Source organism: Calidris pugnax, unplaced genomic scaffold, assembly GCF_001431845.1.
Source record: "Calidris pugnax isolate Ruff unplaced genomic scaffold, ASM143184v1 scaffold70, whole genome shotgun sequence".
Classification (NCBI taxonomy): Eukaryota; Metazoa; Chordata; class Aves; order Charadriiformes; family Scolopacidae; genus Calidris; species Calidris pugnax.
The window spans coordinates 5,546,163-5,566,122 of NW_015090862.1; the positions used below are offsets into that span (position 1 = coordinate 5,546,163).

General features: G+C 39.7%; 1 protein-coding gene across 2 annotated transcripts in view; it reads left to right on the forward strand.

Annotated features, from left to right (window-relative positions):
* ALDH1A2 (aldehyde dehydrogenase 1 family member A2) overlaps nucleotides 1-19,960 on the forward strand; it is a 57,549-nt gene that overhangs the window by 22,547 nt on the left and 15,042 nt on the right. For both annotated transcript variants that reach the window (XM_014944722.1, XM_014944721.1), the window contains exons 2-7: nucleotides 2,841-2,945; nucleotides 3,139-3,279; nucleotides 4,889-5,018; nucleotides 10,860-10,921; nucleotides 13,661-13,789; nucleotides 13,908-14,021. In XM_014944722.1, the coding sequence (XP_014800208.1) occupies nucleotides 2,841-2,945; nucleotides 3,139-3,279; nucleotides 4,889-5,018; nucleotides 10,860-10,921; nucleotides 13,661-13,789; nucleotides 13,908-14,021 (681 nt within the window). The remainder of the gene's footprint in view (nucleotides 1-2,840; nucleotides 2,946-3,138; nucleotides 3,280-4,888; nucleotides 5,019-10,859; nucleotides 10,922-13,660; nucleotides 13,790-13,907; nucleotides 14,022-19,960) is intronic.

The following is a 19,960-nucleotide window of genomic DNA, read 5'->3' on the forward strand; positions in this document are numbered from 1 at the left end:
TGTTTATGTACATACTGTAACCTTAAACAAACATCCTTACATTTCCTTTGGCCATCTGTTCCTGAAGCTGCAAGCTTTTTTTCTTCAGCACACCCACCCCACACTTTGGGCATGGAGTTAACTCCACCAAACTCAATGGAGAGGTCGACACTAAAATCCTTCTTCCACAAAGGTCACAGATCTCAGAGTTCCTTTGTTTCACTAACAGCCTAAAAAGTGACAATGGTACACTGGAGGATTTTGGCTTATGGTGTTAGTCGCTAGAGATCATACTGGTGATTCTTTCATTATCTTATTTTGGCTGGGTTAGCTCCAAAATGTCCTACTGGGGACCAATACTTTGGTTTGCAAAGCAGTGTAATCACTGAGCAGGAAACACCACCCATGGTCTGAGGAGCTGATAGTCCAAGGATGTGAATGGGTTCAAGATAAATACAGCGTGCAAAAAGAGCGATAGATGGGTAATGGTGCGGTAGGTCCTGGGTTCAGCTACCTCTGAAAACCAAAACAAAATGTGAGGAAAAGTAAAGAAAGGATGGACTCTAAAATGGATGGAAGGGCACAAAGGGCGAAGTGGCTGAGGCTACAGGCACAGGGAAGATGAGGAAACAGACCCATAAAGACAAAAGCATATGTAATTGTTGGTAGTTGTTACATCAGCAGGATCTTCTCCAGGCAGGCCCAGGTTCCTTCTGCCCATGTCCTGAGCCAGCCGGACATGAGTCAGCTCTGAAGCAGAAGCTATGTCACTGCAGTTAGCGTGGCACTCAGCCTGAGCTAATAAGCCCTGCTGAGAAGATCATGGCTTCCATTTGACTTGGAGAGTGAGCAAGCTCATCTCAGGTAACGGAAGATTTTACAGATGCATCTTAGTGTGCAATTTCTTTATTTCTTTAAAATTCACAGGCATACTGGTATCCTCACCATGTTCTTTTCCTTTACAGACACTTTATACCTTTTCATGTTGCAAATGTTCATCTTGAGCTCTTTGACTGTATTTTCTCTTGGCTGATTTTTTGCTAGAATAGTGTTGGGGTCTTTTCCCAGCTCAGATTCTTCTCATCAATTTATGACTAGCTCTCTACTTGTTTCCTTCCTTCCTTACAGATAGGGCTTTGGTGATCCTCTTTCCTTAAACACCCAGAATTTTGATGCTGATGCTTTTTTTTTTTTGCCATCAGACAAGTTGTAAACGCTTCCGCTAGAGTAAGTTTTAAACAGCTTAGTTGACAGGCTGGTGCAGCTATCCTCATTGTACTATTCCCAGCCTAAAAATTCAGCAGCTGATATGAATCATGCCATACTATTCTTTGACTAGAAAAGACAGGTGTTACATTCCATTCATTTCCATATGAAAAAACATGTAATTTTTTTGTGCTGGTTTTGCCACATCAGACTTTGCTATAAAGAAAACAAATAAAAAAGGAACCAGCATTTAGCAAAGTCCTTACATATGAACTCTTTTCCACTGTCTCCACGAGCTCATCCGGCTGCCCCGAGCCAGGTACCAGTGCAGAGGTAACTACGTCTTTATTGCATGGCAGTAAGACAGCAGAAAGTGCAAGATAAAAGAGGTGGTGAAGTACTACTGTGGGCAACTCCTTTGTGATGTTTAGTTGCCTAATCAGTGGGACTGGTTTTTGTCCCAGCATCTGTGGTGGTTCTGTGTGGAAACTGGACTGATACTACATTCTTGTTCCATAGCCATGATCTAAAAAGACAGACCACTTTCTGCCACCTGAGTGTCTCTGATTGGAACTGAGACTTCTAAATCTTTTAAAGGGTCCCTTGGCTTTCTACTGTAGGATCTGTGTGGTGTATGTGGCTTGCCTTTGGTTTAACCAGAGAAAAGTTAAACACAACATAACCCCTCATGCAAAAAAAAGGTGAACATTCCTTGTATCTAAGGGTGAACTACCTCCAGTAAAATTCAATGAGGCCAGAACCTCCCCTTACAAATTTAAACTTGTATTTAATGGAATACAGTGAAAGAACGTTGATACTTGAACTCCAGGGAACCTTTGTGGTTCCTGGACTTTTTGAACAATGAAGTTTTTAGAAAGTTTTCAAAGATAGGAAGAGTCTGAATACCAGGAAAACCTTTCACTCAGTTATTTTCTAGAGTGACTTATTTCATATTTGCTAATAAATAATTCCATCGTATTCTTGAAAGTCATTCTGTAGAAAATAACTGGCACATATACAGCTACCAGTAAAAATCTACTTCAAATAAATGCATTTGTCGTTACCTCTCACAAGACAGCTGTTGTCAGCACCATTAAAATTCAAATTTGGTTTCCCCATGACAATTAAGATGATGTCAACACCGAGAGAATTTAACAATTTCCATTGTTCCAAGCAGATAAGTTAATTCTGTGCTGCAAGCCATCACTGTAGCCATAATCAACTGACTGTGTATTGAAGAAATGTGATGTTTGAGATTATTCAGCCTTGGCTGGGTTGTATCAGTGACCAAATGTTTACTTACTGAATTGAATGATTACTCCAAATCCTTGTCTTGTCTCCAGTAGTTTCAAGGCTTTTTCTCTGACACAGGTATTTCTTTTTTTAGTTTATTTGCTACAGTTTTTGAACCAAATTTGAATGTCAACCAAGTTATTTAGAGTTTGATGTTGCTTCTCTAGTTACACTGCCACAGAATACAGAAAGATGTCAGGGACTGACCCTTAGCCTGAACTCTTGAAAACTGTTACTTTCACAGGCATAAATAAGTTTCAGCTCTTTTGTATTGGAATCTGCCGCCTTTCCCAGGAGTCTGTTGTTATATACATTACAGTTTTTTCATGCAGGAGCACTGATGACTTTTTTTCCTTTTCTAGATTTTCATCAATAATGAGTGGCAAAATTCTGAAAGTGGGAGAATATTCCCAGTATATAACCCAGCAACAGGAGAGCAGATCTGTGAGATCCAGGAAGCTGACAAGGTAACGCGTCCCGTGAATGGGCAGAAATGTATAAACAGATCAAAGCAACAGGCCCAGAGTAGCACTGCTGGGCAGTTATTTATCACCGTTCCCAAACCCATCGTGTGATTACGGTTGTACAACAGCAAATTTCATAAGCCTGGTAATGTTATTTACCTCAGTGCCTTTTGGTTTTTTTCTTCCTTCTTGACAGGTTGATACGGACAAAGCGGTGAGGGCAGCTCGCCTCGCTTTTTCTCTGGGTTCAGTCTGGAGGAGGATGGATGCATCGGAAAGAGGCCATCTTTTGGACAAGCTAGCAGACTTGGTCGAAAGAGACAGGGCAATTCTTGCTGTAAGTGGTACATGAAAACCAACAGTCAAATCCCCTGTCAGTTTTACATTCTGAGAGCAAATTAGTTCATAAATGTGTTAATCTGAAAACTACACTCAGCTTGATGGCTAAGATGGCCGACTGTCTACTTAAGACCTGATCCAAAGCTCATAAAAGTCAACAAGTGTCTTCCCACTGACTCAAATGAGCTTTAAATTGGACATCAGACAAATGAATGGGTGTGCACACACGTGTATGCCTGTTATGCACAATTGTAAGTTTTCTAAAATAAAAAAAAGACCAGGTAAAGTGATTTGTGCTGATATTAATGAAATGGCAGGCAACACGCTTACTGCCACACAAGTGGTTACAGGAATTCTGGGTATTGCACTATTTCGCTCACGTATGAAGCCATCTAAACGGTGGCATTGTTAATGTAGTTTTCCGCATGTCAAATGCTTTGAACTAAGCTGGTGAACATCTTAATTCCAGCTTTGTCAACACTTAAATCATCTTACCACCAGTGTATACTGTAAAATCGCCACAGGGAGAAGGAAGTGCACAGCAAATCAAGTTTACTCTGCCTGTCATTTGATTTGTATTTCTAGAGCCAAGTTCTTTACTAGATTTCACTGCAGGCAATGCCATTAATTGCTCTTGGGGATATAAGTCAGTGCAGAATTAGGCCTCCATTCTTCTCTATAGAAACTCATTTGATGGTTGGTGTGTTACACATGGGCGTACTTTGCCCATTCTTAACGATTTGTATTAGACAGCTATTGAGAATGAGTTAAGCTACTCAACATCTTAGGATATTTTATTGGATTGTTTTTGCTAAATGATCTTAGGAACCCCTAAGAGGATAGCTTATAAGATACTTTTAAAAATAGGAATATTAACTTAAAAATAAGGACATTAGCTTGTTAATTTATGAGCTTCCCTAGAGGAGAGTTTGTTTATTTGATGGCAATAAATAAACTGGCTGTACAGTATAGATATCTCAGACCTCAGCAGGAGTCTTGGCAGCCATATAGAGAAATTTTTATATTCACATCAATTATATAAAGAGGGATATGTCCATTCTTCTCTTTATGGATTCAGATCATTAATATGGGGTTACAAGGAGCCCTTTCTCAGCTGTTATCATTAACATAACAGAACCTAGTTTGACAGGCATTTTTATCTTGGCTCCTGATGAAAGCAATTTAGCATTTATATATCTGGACCAAACACAGTGACTGTTAGGTCCAAAATACACACAGGCACATGTACATGCATGTGGATACACACACAAACCCACAAGACAGACAGACAGACACACAAATAAACACATATACCCGCACACATTCTTAGAATCATAGTCATTCCAGAATACTCCAGAAGGAACCAGATGATAATTTTTTTTTTTTTAAAGAAAAATGCCTTTAATTCACATTTGCATAAAGAAGTAACAAAGGGGATCAGATAGTTGTTCTGAATCTTGTGGGTAAAGACGATGCCAAGGTGTAACTGGTTGGTCTTCAGTAAAATCTTTCTCATGATTGAAGAGCTGTTAAGACAGTGAATACTTAAGTACAATAGTCTAAAAATGCTATGTACTTATATCTCTTAACTCTTTCTTGTCCTCTAGACTATGGAATCACTGAACAGTGGCAAACCCTTCTTGCAAGCTTTCTATGTAGATCTTCAGGGAGTCATAAAAACCCTGAGGTATTATGCCGGCTGGGCAGACAAAATCCATGGAATGACCATTCCTGTAGGTAAGGGGGATTAAAGCACAGGTATGCACCTAAACCTTCTCATGCAAAATCGCTTAATAGATTATAGAAAAGAACCTTGTTTTGCTATTATGTGTGTGGTATGTTGCTGAAACAGATGTTGAGAAGTCAGCACGGGCTGGAGTAGATGCCCTGCTATTGTTCTGCCCGACACTCATGTCCCAGAGAGTGTTTTGTTTCTTTTGTATGTGTCCATCTCAGAAGGAGATAGCTCAATACCTACATTTAAGTATTGTTACACCTATAAAAATGTATGCAGTGTAAGCCTGAAAACTACCTTAGAACACATGAAAATAGTGTTAGCTGTTTAAGAAACAGTATGCTTACGTATGTATTTGGTTTATATGTCTTCTTACTGCCTATGCAAATCATTTTACTTAGGACTAACACTGGATTGAAATTAATTTATACTTTGAGAGAGTTTATAATGTTACTATAGAAAACTATACATACACATAAGATATATTTTGTTATTTATGCTTCCTCAAATTATTCAGTGTGATAAGTTTTATATTGTCTATAGTAGATAAATCTTTATGAGCGCTAGGAAATTAAGTTATTCTGCCCTTAGTTTTTGCTAAAGAGATAAGAAAAGAAAAAATCCTTACCAATATTTTTATTTAATGAGTCTCTTCCCCCTGCCCCTCCCTCCCAGCTGTTTACCAAGCTGCATTTTCTGTTGCAAACATATTCATTTACAGTCTGGAATAGATTTACCAACTGCTATAATTATTTAAAATGGCACATGATAGCAAAGAATGATTTTATGGAGGTGTAGTCATTAAGATAAATGTACTCATCTTTTACCTCCATAAAATAAATCTTTGGAAAAACAGCAAGGAAAACCAACATTTATTCTATGAATTCTTTTTTGCTTCATGGTGCACACTGTTCATTGCACATGCATGTTTATTACAAGGAGACCAGGAAGGCACACGAACAGGTAAACGAATTTTGCTGTTACCCGTCAGTTTCCATAAAATTACATTCTGTAACATGTTATCTGCAGTACAGGAGCGTGCTGCTGTACAGCGAAGCACAAAACTATCAAAGTTAGGCAAGCAGATAAATTGAAAACATGGCCCCAAAATTTTCATGAGGAAAACAGATCATGTAACTCTTATGGTTACGTAACATCATGGTGTTTCAGCGTATTAAAACTGCAGGGTGTACAGACTGATGTTTATCATCCCTAGTATACTTTCACCAAAGAAATTACAATATTAATATTGTAGGTGGAGACTCTCCTGTAAGGACTCTTGAAGTTTTCCACAGTCATTTGGGCTGAGATTCATAAATCCTGATTTTGCTGCTTGCACTTCAAATTTAAACATGCAAAAGTGCAGAGCACACCATAAATTCATATATTCAGCAAATTTCCTGTTCCCTAATCCCTTTCTCCCTGGTGAATGAATGTCGCCTTCTCACTCGTTAGGCCCCCAGGTACAGAGAATTTAGGTCAGGCACCAAAAGGCATTGCCAGGTTAAGGAGAATAAATATTCTCTGCTTATTCTTGTCCTCAAGTAGTGTATCAAATGAAAACCCTGATTTTTTTCAATGAGGTGGGCTACACTGGGGGAGAGGAAGGCACATTTTCAGTAGGCTTTCCTAAATGCAAACTTTTGTGTTAACACACACTGTTATCAGTAGTGCAGAATCATAAGTCCATTCACAGATTTTCAGGGTATCAATTAGTTCTTCTTCTTGCTTTAACACTCCTCTCTATTCCTCTAGTTTCACACCATAAATTTGTCATTCTCATGAAGCTATTTTTGAGGAAAGCCAGTGTTAAACAATGCTGCTCTTTACATTCACTTACCATCAACGGAAACCAAACAAGACAAAAAAATCACAATGAAAACCCCATTAAATCTCCATCTCTTTCTGTTCAGTGTGCTAATAAATCTGAAACCTCCCAATCTTTCATACATTTCTGTTGAGGTTTTCTTTTTCTCTAAAATAAAAAAAGGGAAGTGATAGACAAGTAGAAGAAGAACAGTGCGTTTTGCAATCACATTCTTGCTGCTCCCAGAGCTGCTAAAACCTTCAGGCTGCCCTTTGCTTGCTCCCATGAGTAAAGCCTTGACGATTTAAATTAAAACAGAATGGGGTTAGACTAGAAACTCTTAAACTAATACACTGAACGCAAGCAAAAATGTATGTTTGAATCAATATATGATCTGATAGGACAGAGCGTAACAAACCGGCTTGGCTCTCCTCACCCACTTGTTTGCTGTGTCCTGCTACGCGAGCCATGTGACTGTATTATGATTGTTATGCAAATAAAATATCTGGGATGGAGACTCCTGACGGAAATCTGAGCAAACACATCTGTGGAAGGTATTGCTGTCCCAAAGTGAGATCCCTGGATAAATGGGGCTTTCTTTCTGATTAAAAAATAAAAAACTTTGGGCCAGGTGCTAAGCAGCTGCAAATTGATCTGGCTCTATTAATGTCAGTAAGGACTGAAGAATGCCAGTTTATATCAGCTGAGAATATGAAAAAAAAACTTTTAAGACGAATTTGTAGATTAGATGTGGGATCAGACTGTCAGACTGCTCTCAGGCAATGTTCTTCTGGCTGCCAGCTAGTACAAGGGGAAGAGTAACAATCACCAGCAACAGCACCTTACAATACGTGTCATTAGCATGATTTGTATAAAGTAATCTAAAACTCTAAAATGTTTTAAAAATCTCCTATTTAATTTCTGAGCACAGGGGAGCTTTCTATACTCAGGGTTCAGAAAGAATGACTCACTTCATCCATCTTTAGTTGTTTTGCCGTGGTAACAGCTTATTTTACATTATGGACAAGGTGGCTCTTGGATACATCTTTGGCCTGTCCAGAGGCATCTGAAGCTTCTGAATAACTTCAAGTCACATATGTTCACAAAGATATTGTTAGAAAGCAACCTCAAAATCCCATCTTAACAGTAAGTCTGTGGATGATGAACTTAGAAGTAGGTGTCAAAAAGGGCAGCTGTCGAGTCTAGTGGAGGAAAGCAGAGCAAGCAACTCTGCATGGGAGGTATTGCTCTGCAGAAGGAATGTTCTGCCTACGTTCAGTAGAGTTAACCACCATTGGTCTGACTTGACAAGCAGGTTCAGCTTGTCTATAACTTTCTGTTGTGAAGCACGCAGACATGTGGCAATGATTATGCAGTGACAATCTAAAGTCAGACAGTGCTAACGTAACTGTGTTACTGTTATGTTGTCACCATCCTTCTGGCTGAGAATCCACCTCTCATGGTATTACCAAGTACAAGCTGGTATTTTTAGCTGACTCCTATATGTGTCTCTTGAGCACTTAGACAATTTTGCCTGTATATAACTCTCTGTATTTTGACTCCTACTTTACTTCTGTCTGGTCTCATTATTCTTCCTATGGTCTGTGAACCACTGCTAGCATCCATGAAAGATAACCTAGAAAATCAAACTGATCATCTCAATTTGTGAAACAAGTATTCTCATTTCCACTGGGAAGTTGCTAAGCATCAAAATGGTGCAACGACATTTTGTCAATGCAGAGCAAACTGACTGATCAACTATTTTCTTCCCCCTTTTCGTAAAGTGAATCTCTTCTCGCTCTCTCCCTCCCTTCTTTTGTTCCTCTGTTCTGTCCCTTGTTCTTGGTTGCAGACTATTGGTACCTTTCTCATAATTATTCTGTAGCTGGCCCCCAGCTGATGTATTAGCTACTCTAGCTCAGGTTTCTACTGAGAAAATCCTGTAAAGTAGATGTACACAAATAAGCAGACCTGAAAATAAGTTATTTCTAGTCAAATTCAAGTTGAAGTCTTTACTTAAACCTAAGAAGCTTTATAGATTAACCCATTTATTGTTACCAGATGTATAGTACAGGACATTGCAGCAGATTCCCAAAACGTGCTCTGTGTTGTGAGGTTAGGTCTTTCCCCAACACTGAACAAGGCTGGCAGCAGCTCCAGACTGAACGGGGCAGAGGCCACGGCTGCCCGTATGATCTCACACAGCATGAAGGGAAGAACATACCGCTGTGTTGGACAGTGACAATGGGACCAAAAGCACTGTAACCTCTCCTCTTCTTACTCCCTTCCTCTGTCTGAACTTCCTATCCTGGTAAGTCACCTTCTGTGATTAAGCCTAGGTAACCTTCTTGTCATTCTAACATACTTAGTTGAAATGATTTTTCTAAGTGAAGACACCCAAGTTTTTCTAGATGACCAATCACTACAGGCCAAGGGGCGTATTCAGATCATGCCTTCAGGATAGCCCTTCTCGCAGCTGTAGCCTCACAGAAAAACATTTGACCTAAATTCAGAGGTGGTTTGAGCCTGGGCTAGTTTATAAAGCTACAAGACTCAATTTAGGTACAAAAGTGCTGTGAATCTACTTTGCACAGATGCAGGCTAAGCACACTAGCAAAGCTGATGGTTAGACAATACCTTAACTGGTCCTCACACGGAGCAGGTCATTTTCCTACTCTTTATCAATTGGGAAGAAACCTACATCCATCACAGCATGTGTAACCTCAGCATGTCTGCCCAGACCCCGGCAAGTGCTAAAGCAGCAGCAACTGAGCAGCTTTGTGAAAGAGCATGAAGTGCATCAAGCCCCCGTGAGAGTCGCTTCCACCAGCTGTGCAGTGAGCAGCACAGGGCCGGCTGCTCGCAGCAGCCAGCCCACGGGAAAGGTTCGCACAGACCGCAGGCCTGGCCCCAAATCACAGACCTCTTTATTTCATGACCTGACTCAGGCTGCCCTGAACTCAACAGGGCTTTAGTTAAGGACGGCAGATCCAGCGTAGCACTCACTATAACTAATGATACCTCTCACTCCTGGAGTCTTTTGCCATTTTTGTTCATCAGGACCTTAAAAATAATTACCAGATCAGTTAATTCAATAATTCCCTTTAGCCTCATACCAGCCACACCTGCCATTTGCGAACATGCAATCTGTTTTTCCTGCATATTTGGTGTTAGGATCATTTTTTGTCCCTATTCTTATTTCTGTGAAAAGCCCGGTGAGAAAAGCCCGTCATTTCCAATTTTCCAGTGACTTGGTCCCTTCATTTATTTATTCAAACCAAACCATTCACAAACCAAAAGTGAAAACTTTTCTTATTCTCTGGTAGTCTTGCTTTCTAGTTGCATCCAACTTTTCTCTGTCAACTTAAAGTGACCACCTATTTAGCTTGAGACCATTTCTGATACAGGCCCTGTTCTGTGGATCAGCTTTCAGAGCACACCTATGTGATGACTCCTCTATTCTCCTCAGTGTTGTGCTCTGCAGTAAGTTATGCTCAATTACACATCCGTCACAGGCTTCCTCTCTTCATTCCACATCTACAGATTGTGATGTATCATTCCGTTACGTCAAACTGCCTGTGTCTTCAATGGAAGATGAGTGAGATGTATGTTGCTGTAGTATCACTCATCTGCTTGTATATATACCTTTATATTGCTGTGTTCCAGTCATGCCTTTCAGGAAATTGCCTTTGTGACTCTTCTTTCACTTCTCTCACCCAGAAATCAGTTGAGGCCAGTAAGTGGCTTCCTTGCTACTGCCTTTTTTTCTGTGGTACAGCTTGTTCTCTTTCCCAAGGAGCAAAGCAGGTGACTTTCTGATGGGATGTCTGCTTCCTTTGTTCTACAGAAAGAACAATTAGGTTGCTCCTGAACCTAGGTTTCCCATGCTGGCTCATGTAAAAACATTTCCATGACTTCTTTATTTCTTTTACTGCCATCAAAGGCTGATCCTTAGAGCTTTTCCCCCCCTCTATTTTTTTTTTTTGTTCTGCCAAGTCAAACTGCACTTGAGAGTAACCATGCTCATCTGTTTCAGATGGAGATTATTTTACGTTTACAAGACACGAACCCATCGGAGTGTGTGGACAGATCATCCCTGTGAGTATCTCTACTAGCGCTTTGTATTTATTTTCATTTGAACCAGCTCTCTTTAAAGACACATAAAACATGGTCCTCAGCTATGTGTGTTTTCCATTACGAAAAAAGCTGAGCTCATATTGTTGACATATCTTTAACAGCCTCCCTGCAAATGCTTATTTGAACATGCTAATAGGGTTTAGGCTCTGTTATTAGGAGCTAAGTTCTCAAGTCATAGAATTCTCATGATTAAAACAAGCAAAGCAAAACACAGTGTTAATATGCTGTCAGTGGTTATGGATGTTCACACAACTTATGGAAAATTGATGCTTTGCTGTGGTAGTCTTTTTATTTATTTAGTTTTTACTGTGATTTAACAGGCTCCTTAGTTCCTGGGAGAATGTGATGCATTTTAATTCCATTCTTTCCTGCTATTTCTTTTACAAGGCTGGAGGAGAAAAGGAAACTCCAGGAGACATATCATTACAATTAACGTTGTGTAGCTAATAAAAGACATGAAATGTTTGTTTTATTTGTTATGAGAGAGAAACACAGCACTTCATCAAATCTAATACTCCCCCTACACCCCAATATACATCCTTAATAAACTCTTGCTGAACACTGCATGGGAATTACACTGAGAAGCTAACTTTTTCAGAAAAACCAGTTAACAGGTTTGGCAGAAATTTCAATGGGAGGCTCACATATAGCTATTAAAATATTGTGTGGAAGCTTTTTTCCTTGACAAAGCACTGGGGAACTAATCAGGACATTCTCTGAAATTTTTGTTGATGTTTTTTATTTTGTTCATGTTAACCACAAAACCACTGAACAGCAACATGCAGCAATTCCATTAAAAGAGGAGCAGCCAGAAAAGAATACTTTAACAATGTTAAGCCCTTTTTCCCTATTTATATTTTCTGTTATATCACGTCTTTGTTAAGGGGTGGCTATTGTGTTTGGCACTCTGGAGAAACTCAGAGAAACATGCAAACGGCTCAGAGAGTCTGTAGCTACACCCATCCTGCAAACACCTACACGTTCTCCTAACTCGACTCGCAAGTGGTCCTTACGAATGAGTGATTCCACAGCTCTGTCCCCATTCTTCAGTCAAGCACATGGATAAGCATTTGCGAAATGACAACCCCAACATCTAACCCCAAAGCTGCTGGACATCTCGTAGGCTTGTCTCATTAAGCTTAACTGACAGATCTGTTGGAGAAACTTGTCCGCAGGCTGGAGATCATGCCAAAAGCAGGATTTATTTAGTTTAGATTTGTAAAAGTCTTTGTTCCGGGTACCGAGCCATCTACCATACTTGTTCTTTCTTCCCCCAGGTCTGTGCTCCAAAACTTGAACATGGTTGTCATAAACATCTATTCTAACACTCTGCTAATCTGTTACATATTTCCTCCACAGCTACCAGTCACAGAGTACAGCCCCTGGGCGGCTGCATGCACTTTGCCATTACACTAACAAATATGTTATTGCAAAAATAAAATTAAACAGCAAGTCTAACACTAAACTCCTCATCCTCTTTCACATCCTAGCTTCCATCACAACATATGCTCCTTGGCAGCTTTGTAGCATAAACAGGGCTATATACTACCCTATAAAACTCGGCAGATCTCTCCTTGCCATACCATTAGAAGTGCAGGCTGTCAGCACACTGTTGGCCCTATAGCTCCCCTCCCAGGTTTATATACTAGAGATGGAATTAAAACATCACTTTGTCTCCAGAGTTTATAAACAACTAAGGGTGTAAAAAATTGGGTGTTCAGTGAAGGAAAGACAGTTGTGTATTTTTTCAAGCTAGCCAGGGGCTAGAGAGATGTCCGTGAGAGTGGCAGCTGATATGCATCAGGCAATAATACATTCTGGCCAGTGGCTGACTCTTTGTGACTGATATTTTCTATTTTCTTTCCAAAGGAGATTATTATATGCATTCATAAGAGTGATTGTGCAAATGCAGTTATTTTATTACTCTGGCATTTCCACTGAAATCAGCAGGTCTATTCACTTAACCTCTTAGTATCAGGCCTTAGTGCAGAAAAGGCTTGTTATTCTTATCTTTATCCACAACTTGTTTGTGCATCAAACTAATATAATCCAGTACATCTGCTGCTGCAGTTAAATGAAGTTGAAATTAATGATGATACAAAATTTCATATCAGCAAAGAGTGTTTCTCAACTTGGTTTTTCTTTTAATGTCTTCCATATAAATTTCTCAGTAAGAAGTTTTTCAAGAAAATTAAATGCTTTGCTGAGCATTGACATTTATGTTTTTTTTATTATAATCCCATCAATTAAACGTGATATAATTTTGAGCACAAATTTTCTATCTTAAGATGCATTCAGGGATAGGGAATTTACATTCTATCATGCTTCAGCATGAACAAACAGTTCTTTCCAAATGTATGAGAAGGAAGAACTATTTGTCATGGGAGAATTAAAAGTGCCGATTGCAAAACAGTAAATGAAATTTAAAAATTGTGACTAAAAAAATTAACAGATAACAGAAGATTCTTTTATAAAGCCTGCGGGTGGGGGATGTATTTCTTTGAACAGGAGAGAAAGAACTAAAAGGTCACTGTTGTTGCTTTCTTAATGGCAGTAATTAAAAAAAATCCTTGCTTTGTGCTGGGAAAGATTTATGTTTAGGATCAGCCTGAGAAATAAGTGAGGTAGCAGCTTGACATCTTGAAAACAAAACACCACTGCAATATTTTTCCATCTATCAACTTCTATTTTTTCCTACAGTGGAACTTCCCCCTGCTGATGTTTGCATGGAAGATTGCTCCAGCTCTGTGCTGCGGCAATACAGTAGTTATTAAACCAGCAGAACAAACACCACTCAGCGCTCTCTATATGGGAGCCCTCATCAAGGAGGTAAGAATAATTGACAGGAATAATGTCTCTGTCTCTCCTTGTGGGGATGGAACTGGTTTAACGTGCTTTGTCAGTTTTCATAAATTATGCTTCACTTCATTCATTCCTATTTTGACAGGCTGGCTTTCCACCAGGAGTTATCAATATTTTGCCAGGATTTGGTCCAATTGTTGGTGCAGCCATAGCATCTCATGTTGGCATCGATAAAATCGCTTTTACCGGATCCACTGAGGTAAGAGGATTCATGGATATGTTACTGTAAAATGTGAGTAAATACTTAGGGAGATAGCATTAAGTCCTTGTGCTACATTTCTCACTGTCACCAAGTAAAAGAGCTCCATGTAAATAACAGTGGTCTGTCCGTCCCAGCTAAACGTACGTACCGCAGTACTAGCAAAGCAGAAATGGCTCCCTTCCTCCAGCCCCTGCTGTGCTCGGCACCTCAGCACAGGAGATACGCCTGGAAAAATATTGCTGGGATTTCCTGTGGGCTTATGAGGATGTGAATCACATGCAAGTAGGCAGAACATCCCGTGTATATCACAGCACATATAAATGCTGCTTTAGCATCCATAATTTGTGTATCTTGGCATACTTGGGGAAAAAGGGAGAGGAAGGGGGTAATCTGGGGCAAATGTACTTCAACTTTGATGCTGCATTCAAGTATATTGAGGAGGAGGAGGAGGTCTAAAAAGGAAGGAGTGCAGGGAAAAAAACGAGATTGTCCAAGGTATCTGTTCCCAAAATGATGGAAAGAAGCTGGCCAGAAGATGAAGGGAGTCAGTGGTCTCCTGGATGCCAAAATGTCTTGCTATGAGTCTATGATGCAGATGTTACAGAGGAGGTTCGGTCTGAAGACGAAGGCTGTTATCTACAGAAAGAGCAGTGAATCCCTCAAAACTCAGATCGTGCCTTGCTCTCAAATATGTGCAAAGCCGGCTGTTATCAGGGTTGGGGCGGGGATGATAGAGGTACTCCAGACTGAAGTCACAGGAGAAGGGGCCTTATCTCATCGTCTGAAGGCAGACAGAAAGGAATCTCAGTGGGAGTTGCAGCGCTGGTTATATTTAGAGAGTGCTAAACCCAGCCCTTTTCAATTCAAAACCTGACAAACTATTGTATGGAGGGAGCTAAACCCCAGGGATCCAGGCTCTCCTTGATATGTCTGACTCCCACTCGTGGCAGTGGGAGGCTTTATGCATCCCAGGGATACTGCTCTTCACCGGGAGTCAATTTGTTTTTGATTTGAGTCGATAAATTCCCTGACCAAGCAGCCCTACTAGACGTGTGTGGGTATCTCCCTGGTGGGCCCAGGGATTGCAGAGACCGGCTCAATTATTTCAAATAAATTATCCTGGTGGGATTAGCCTGTAATCGAGTTTGGAAGTCACCATATACAAGCCTAAATTACCAGCAAACCGTAGCTGCAGTCACAGGCCTAATTTGCACACACAAAGTTGTTTTGCAATTACTATATGCCTGTTCATTAATTTTTTATGGCAATTTTAGATTATAATATACACAGGTTACATTCTAAATCAATGGCAACATCAGATTTCAGATTATTCTGTGGAATTACTCTAGTCACTACATCTCCCGTAACCAATTTATATTAGCATCCTGTAATACTGAAAACCTTAATATGAGCTGATTACCCCCCATAAATTAAGTTGAAACAATTGTTTTCATAAAGATATGTGGTCTCTGTTTAAGATAAATATTCTATTATACAGGATGTTGCACTGTTTGGAGGAGGAAAAACACAGATGGGTTAGGTTTCAAAGTTGTCTTTTGTAGCCAAAATAAATTTTTATTGTAGTTCCAGACAGCTTTAGTTTTAATAGGCGTTTAAACTCAAAAGCTGTGGGTTTTATACTAACTCAGGGCCTACCTTTAAAAGCCTTACTAATAGGAAGTGAAAAGCATTACAGAGATGAAAAAGCAATTCTCTACGAACCTAAAGCAAGAACAGATGGAACGTTTTAATGCAGAGTTAGTGTAAACTATTCCATATTGTTTCTGATTTCCTGTAACACTGAATTTTTGCAACAGCAAGTCAACATTGTAACATTTTAAACACAACGCTGTGATATGAGCTGTGCTATAGAGTCTTTGACTTCTCCAGAACAGATTTCAATTTCTAATGAAATAATAATAATGGAAATATTTTGTCTCTCCGGTCTTGTCTGAGGCTTCTCAACTATACAGTCCAGTGATGTGGATGTTTGATCACCATCAGATACATAAATGCCACGATATTAACTTCCATTCCCCCATTTTATCCAGGTGCTAGTTAAGGCAGTTAATACTTTCAACTTGAGCCGGTTAATGGTAAAACCTGTCAGTACAAAAGCAGAGATCTTCAAGTTCAGATGTCCGAAGCATAGGTTTTTCTCAAGTTTTCACCCATTATGTTCTTTTGGAAGAAAATACAAATTTTTTACCTTTGAAGTATATGCTTATGGCTAATGAAAACTCCCCACTTGCCCTTAAAAATCACAAAACCCAGGCTATTATTATCTATTTCCTGCAAAGTTTTTTTAAAGGCAGAAAAAAGGTTGATTTTCCTACAAAAAAATTAATGCTAATGTTTTCCAAAATTTCTAGAATCCAATCCATACGAATATGAGCCAAAAGGCCAAGCTCATGACCTAACTCACTAAAGCCTGACATACCCCCACCAAAGATCCATCCAGCCTAGCACCTTATCTTGCAGCATGACCAGTAACAGATGCTTATAGAAGAAGAGAGCAAGTGTAGAGTGATCCTTTCCCTGGTGCAATCTCACAGCTTCTGGTAATCAACAATTTAAAGCCTTCTGAGCCCAAAGATGGACAGTTGTATTTGATAGCAACCAATGCCTTTGTTGTCCATGCATTAGTCCAGTTATCTTGGAAAGTCCTGACTATTGTGATCCCTCAAGCCCATGCCTATGCAATGACAACACATAAGTGACTTCTAATTTATGATACTGATTTCTAATTTATGATGTTGGTCCAGATTGCACTGTTTCTTTTCCATTCCTTAGATTCTCTAGTGCTTTGAAAATTGTTTGAAATTTGTAAATAAGAATATTTACTTTTCACACACTCCCCCCAAATAACATGTGAAAAATCATAAAGACCTCTTTTTCTGTGGTACCATCATTGTTTGATTCTGCTTCTCTCCCTCTTTCCTTCTGACCCCTCCTTTTATGGGTTAGTTCACAAATACTAAGAGTAGTCAGCCAACACTTTGATCCCTTAGCCTGCTTCTTATGAAACACCCTCCCATGGATCACCTCCTCTCCCGGTCCCCTAGTGCATGGCTCTCAAAACTTTTCCCTCTCCAGCTCACTAGGAAGGGTTCTGCAGACACCCAGCAGGCTGTGAATTTCACTTTGACAACTGTCACACTGAAAGAAAATCATACCAAGTAGGAAAGCAAGCCTAAAAATATTGTGTCTTCTTAGATTCCAGCAGCTTTCTTGGCTTTTCTGCTTGCTTTGCTTCGTACTCTGCAGCAGCTTGTTTGATATGGGCATTTAAACAAGAGTGTTTATTTTTACTGTGTTGCTTTTAGTGAACCAGGGCTAATCCATGATCCTCCTTAATTACGACAATCTCCTCTCAGGCTTCACTGACACATTTTTTCCTCATTTTCCACAATCAGATGAAACTTCAAGTGGCAAACCAATCTTTCTTCCAGCCAATCTGACCATGTCAACACTTGCTCCTAGCCCTTTCCTCCCTTCCCATGAAAGCCAAAAATCACTTTAAATATCTCATTATGTCATACTGTATTTCTCCTTGATCTTTCTGGTCACTAGGTGTAGGGGGAAGCTCTCACTCACCAGGACCTTGGGAGTGGTTCTGTAAAGCTCAGCGATCTCCCACATTATGCCAGTTGTTCGCTATACATACCTTGCCATTTTACTCTGCCCCTCTCTGCTTCAGCTGGTCCATGTATTCCTGTCTATTTGAGTTCCTTTTAAAAAATTACTTGGAACAATTTAATTAAAAAATAAAACTCAGTGGTTTCTATTTTCTGAGCTTAACAACAGATCCAAGGTCAGGATGTCTGGCTACCCATGTGTCTGCTGTTGGGCCGCAGAGCTCAGAAGTACAGAAGAGGTTATACACGTCTCTTCTCTTCCCCAGTTAAATGAACAGTGGACCATAGTTATTTCGAAGACAAATGCTGCTGAGGGGACAATTTTACACGTCAGAAATGCAGAGAGGTTCTTCATATTACCTTCTTATTTTCTGAAAGAAGTTTTGCTAAGTAGCAAGGTGAGAGGCCTTCAAATAGCAGAGAAAAGCAGACATTAGAAGCTGCTTTACTCTTCATTTCCACTCAAATCTGTGAAGTCAGTTACAGACTTTGCAAATACAGCCACTGTGACCACTGTGAGCTCTCTGGCCATGTCTGTATACGTGTGTTCCATTGAATGGGATCTGGGTACCCATAAGTTTCTGGTGCATATAGAATAATCGGATGCAATGTGTTCTAGGCTCAAGATTAGATATTTTTATGGAGAGCAAGAAGTTATGCATTTAAAAATATGTGCATTTAAAGTACTGGCTGGATTAAAAAATTATATTTTGCTTGTTGCAAAAGTCTAATTAGTTCTAATAACTTCTGTTCAAAAACAAGTTTGTTACCTCCAAATCAGAGTGGCTTACAACTCTCTCCAGTTGTTAAACGCTTTCAAGATGAGAATTATAGATAGCACACAAAACATTTGAAGCCCTGGCCAACAAGAAATGTATCCTAAGTGGCGGCTTTCCACTTTGTTCAAACGATGTCCCATTAAAATGCAGACAGATTAAAGATAGGATTCAGGTCTGTGTTCGTGCAGTTCTGTAGAGTAACCCAAATAAATATCCAACAAATTGGTTTGGATGCCTGTGTAAACAAAAGGTCTATAAACAACTGCAATAAACCACAGCAAAAGAGTCTGCATTTTGCTTGGCAGAATGTTTTCTTTATGCACTTAGATTAACAAACCATGATCTCATCATTAGTCAACAAGATACTAGAGAGACCATCAAAGCAAACTACAGGAGAGTCGAGATTGATTCATGCCAAACAAATGTTTGTAGCTAACAGCTGTATTACCACTGATTCTAATTTACTCAGCAGGATTCTCCTTTCATTTCCGAAGTGAGATGAATGTCACAAATGCATGATGTAGACAGAATGTCTACCTACTCATGAGCAATGAGTTGTGTCAGCTCTCCTGGATCACACAATCTCTTGCTGAGTTTGGATATCATGAAGAATTACATCCTGGCATTTTCTACTTTGGCAACAAGAATCCTAAAGGTGATTTGACCTGTTCTGAGAAGTCTCTTAGCTTTCCATGCCTGGTCAAAATAAGGAGGATTTAAGGAGGCTACATTATCATTCATTCTTGCTTCTGCTAAATCATATCTTGGACAGCTTGTGCCTCCCGAATGAAAAGAAGCTGTTTCCATTTTATGGTATTTCTTGTAGAATTTTCTTGGTATTTCTGGTAGAAATTAGGGAGCTGTCCTTGGACAACTGTTGTGCCTCTTTGCCTATAAAAGATATATGTCAAAAGGATTTGCCTTCTTAAAAGTGAAACAAATAGGGTGGTGTGTCCTATCTCTCAATATCCCAAGAAAGGTATAATAGGAACAACGATCAGCCCAGTTACTTAAAATGCCTAAGTAACTGAAGATTTTTGCACTGTTCAGAGTCTTTTAATGTAGGCAGCTTCCTGTGCAGTCTGACCTTCACAGTCTTCTCTGTGGCAGCATGGAAGAAAACTACCTGCTGTTCAGCCAGACTCCTGTTCCCCTACATTCAGGGGTTCCCTAATGACTTAATGTGCATCTGTAATCAAAGGAAGGTTCAGAGCAGAGAAGTCAGACATTCTGAGAGAGATGTATAGGAAGTATCACAAACTTTGGAGGTTTGCTTTTGCCTTGGGAGACTTCCAGTGCTTTAAAAGTAGCAGGCAAACCCACCTGTACCATTTAGAAACATTGATTTCTGTCTGGAAACAGAAAATTAAGAGAACATGAAAGCCATCAGACTTTTAATTTCTGCACAAAGTATTTAAAATGTGACTGCATAAGCCTCCTCTTGAAAGAGATATTAGACTTCCAACACAGAAGGCATAAATAAGCACCAATCAAATGTTTTATATCCTGATACACTCTC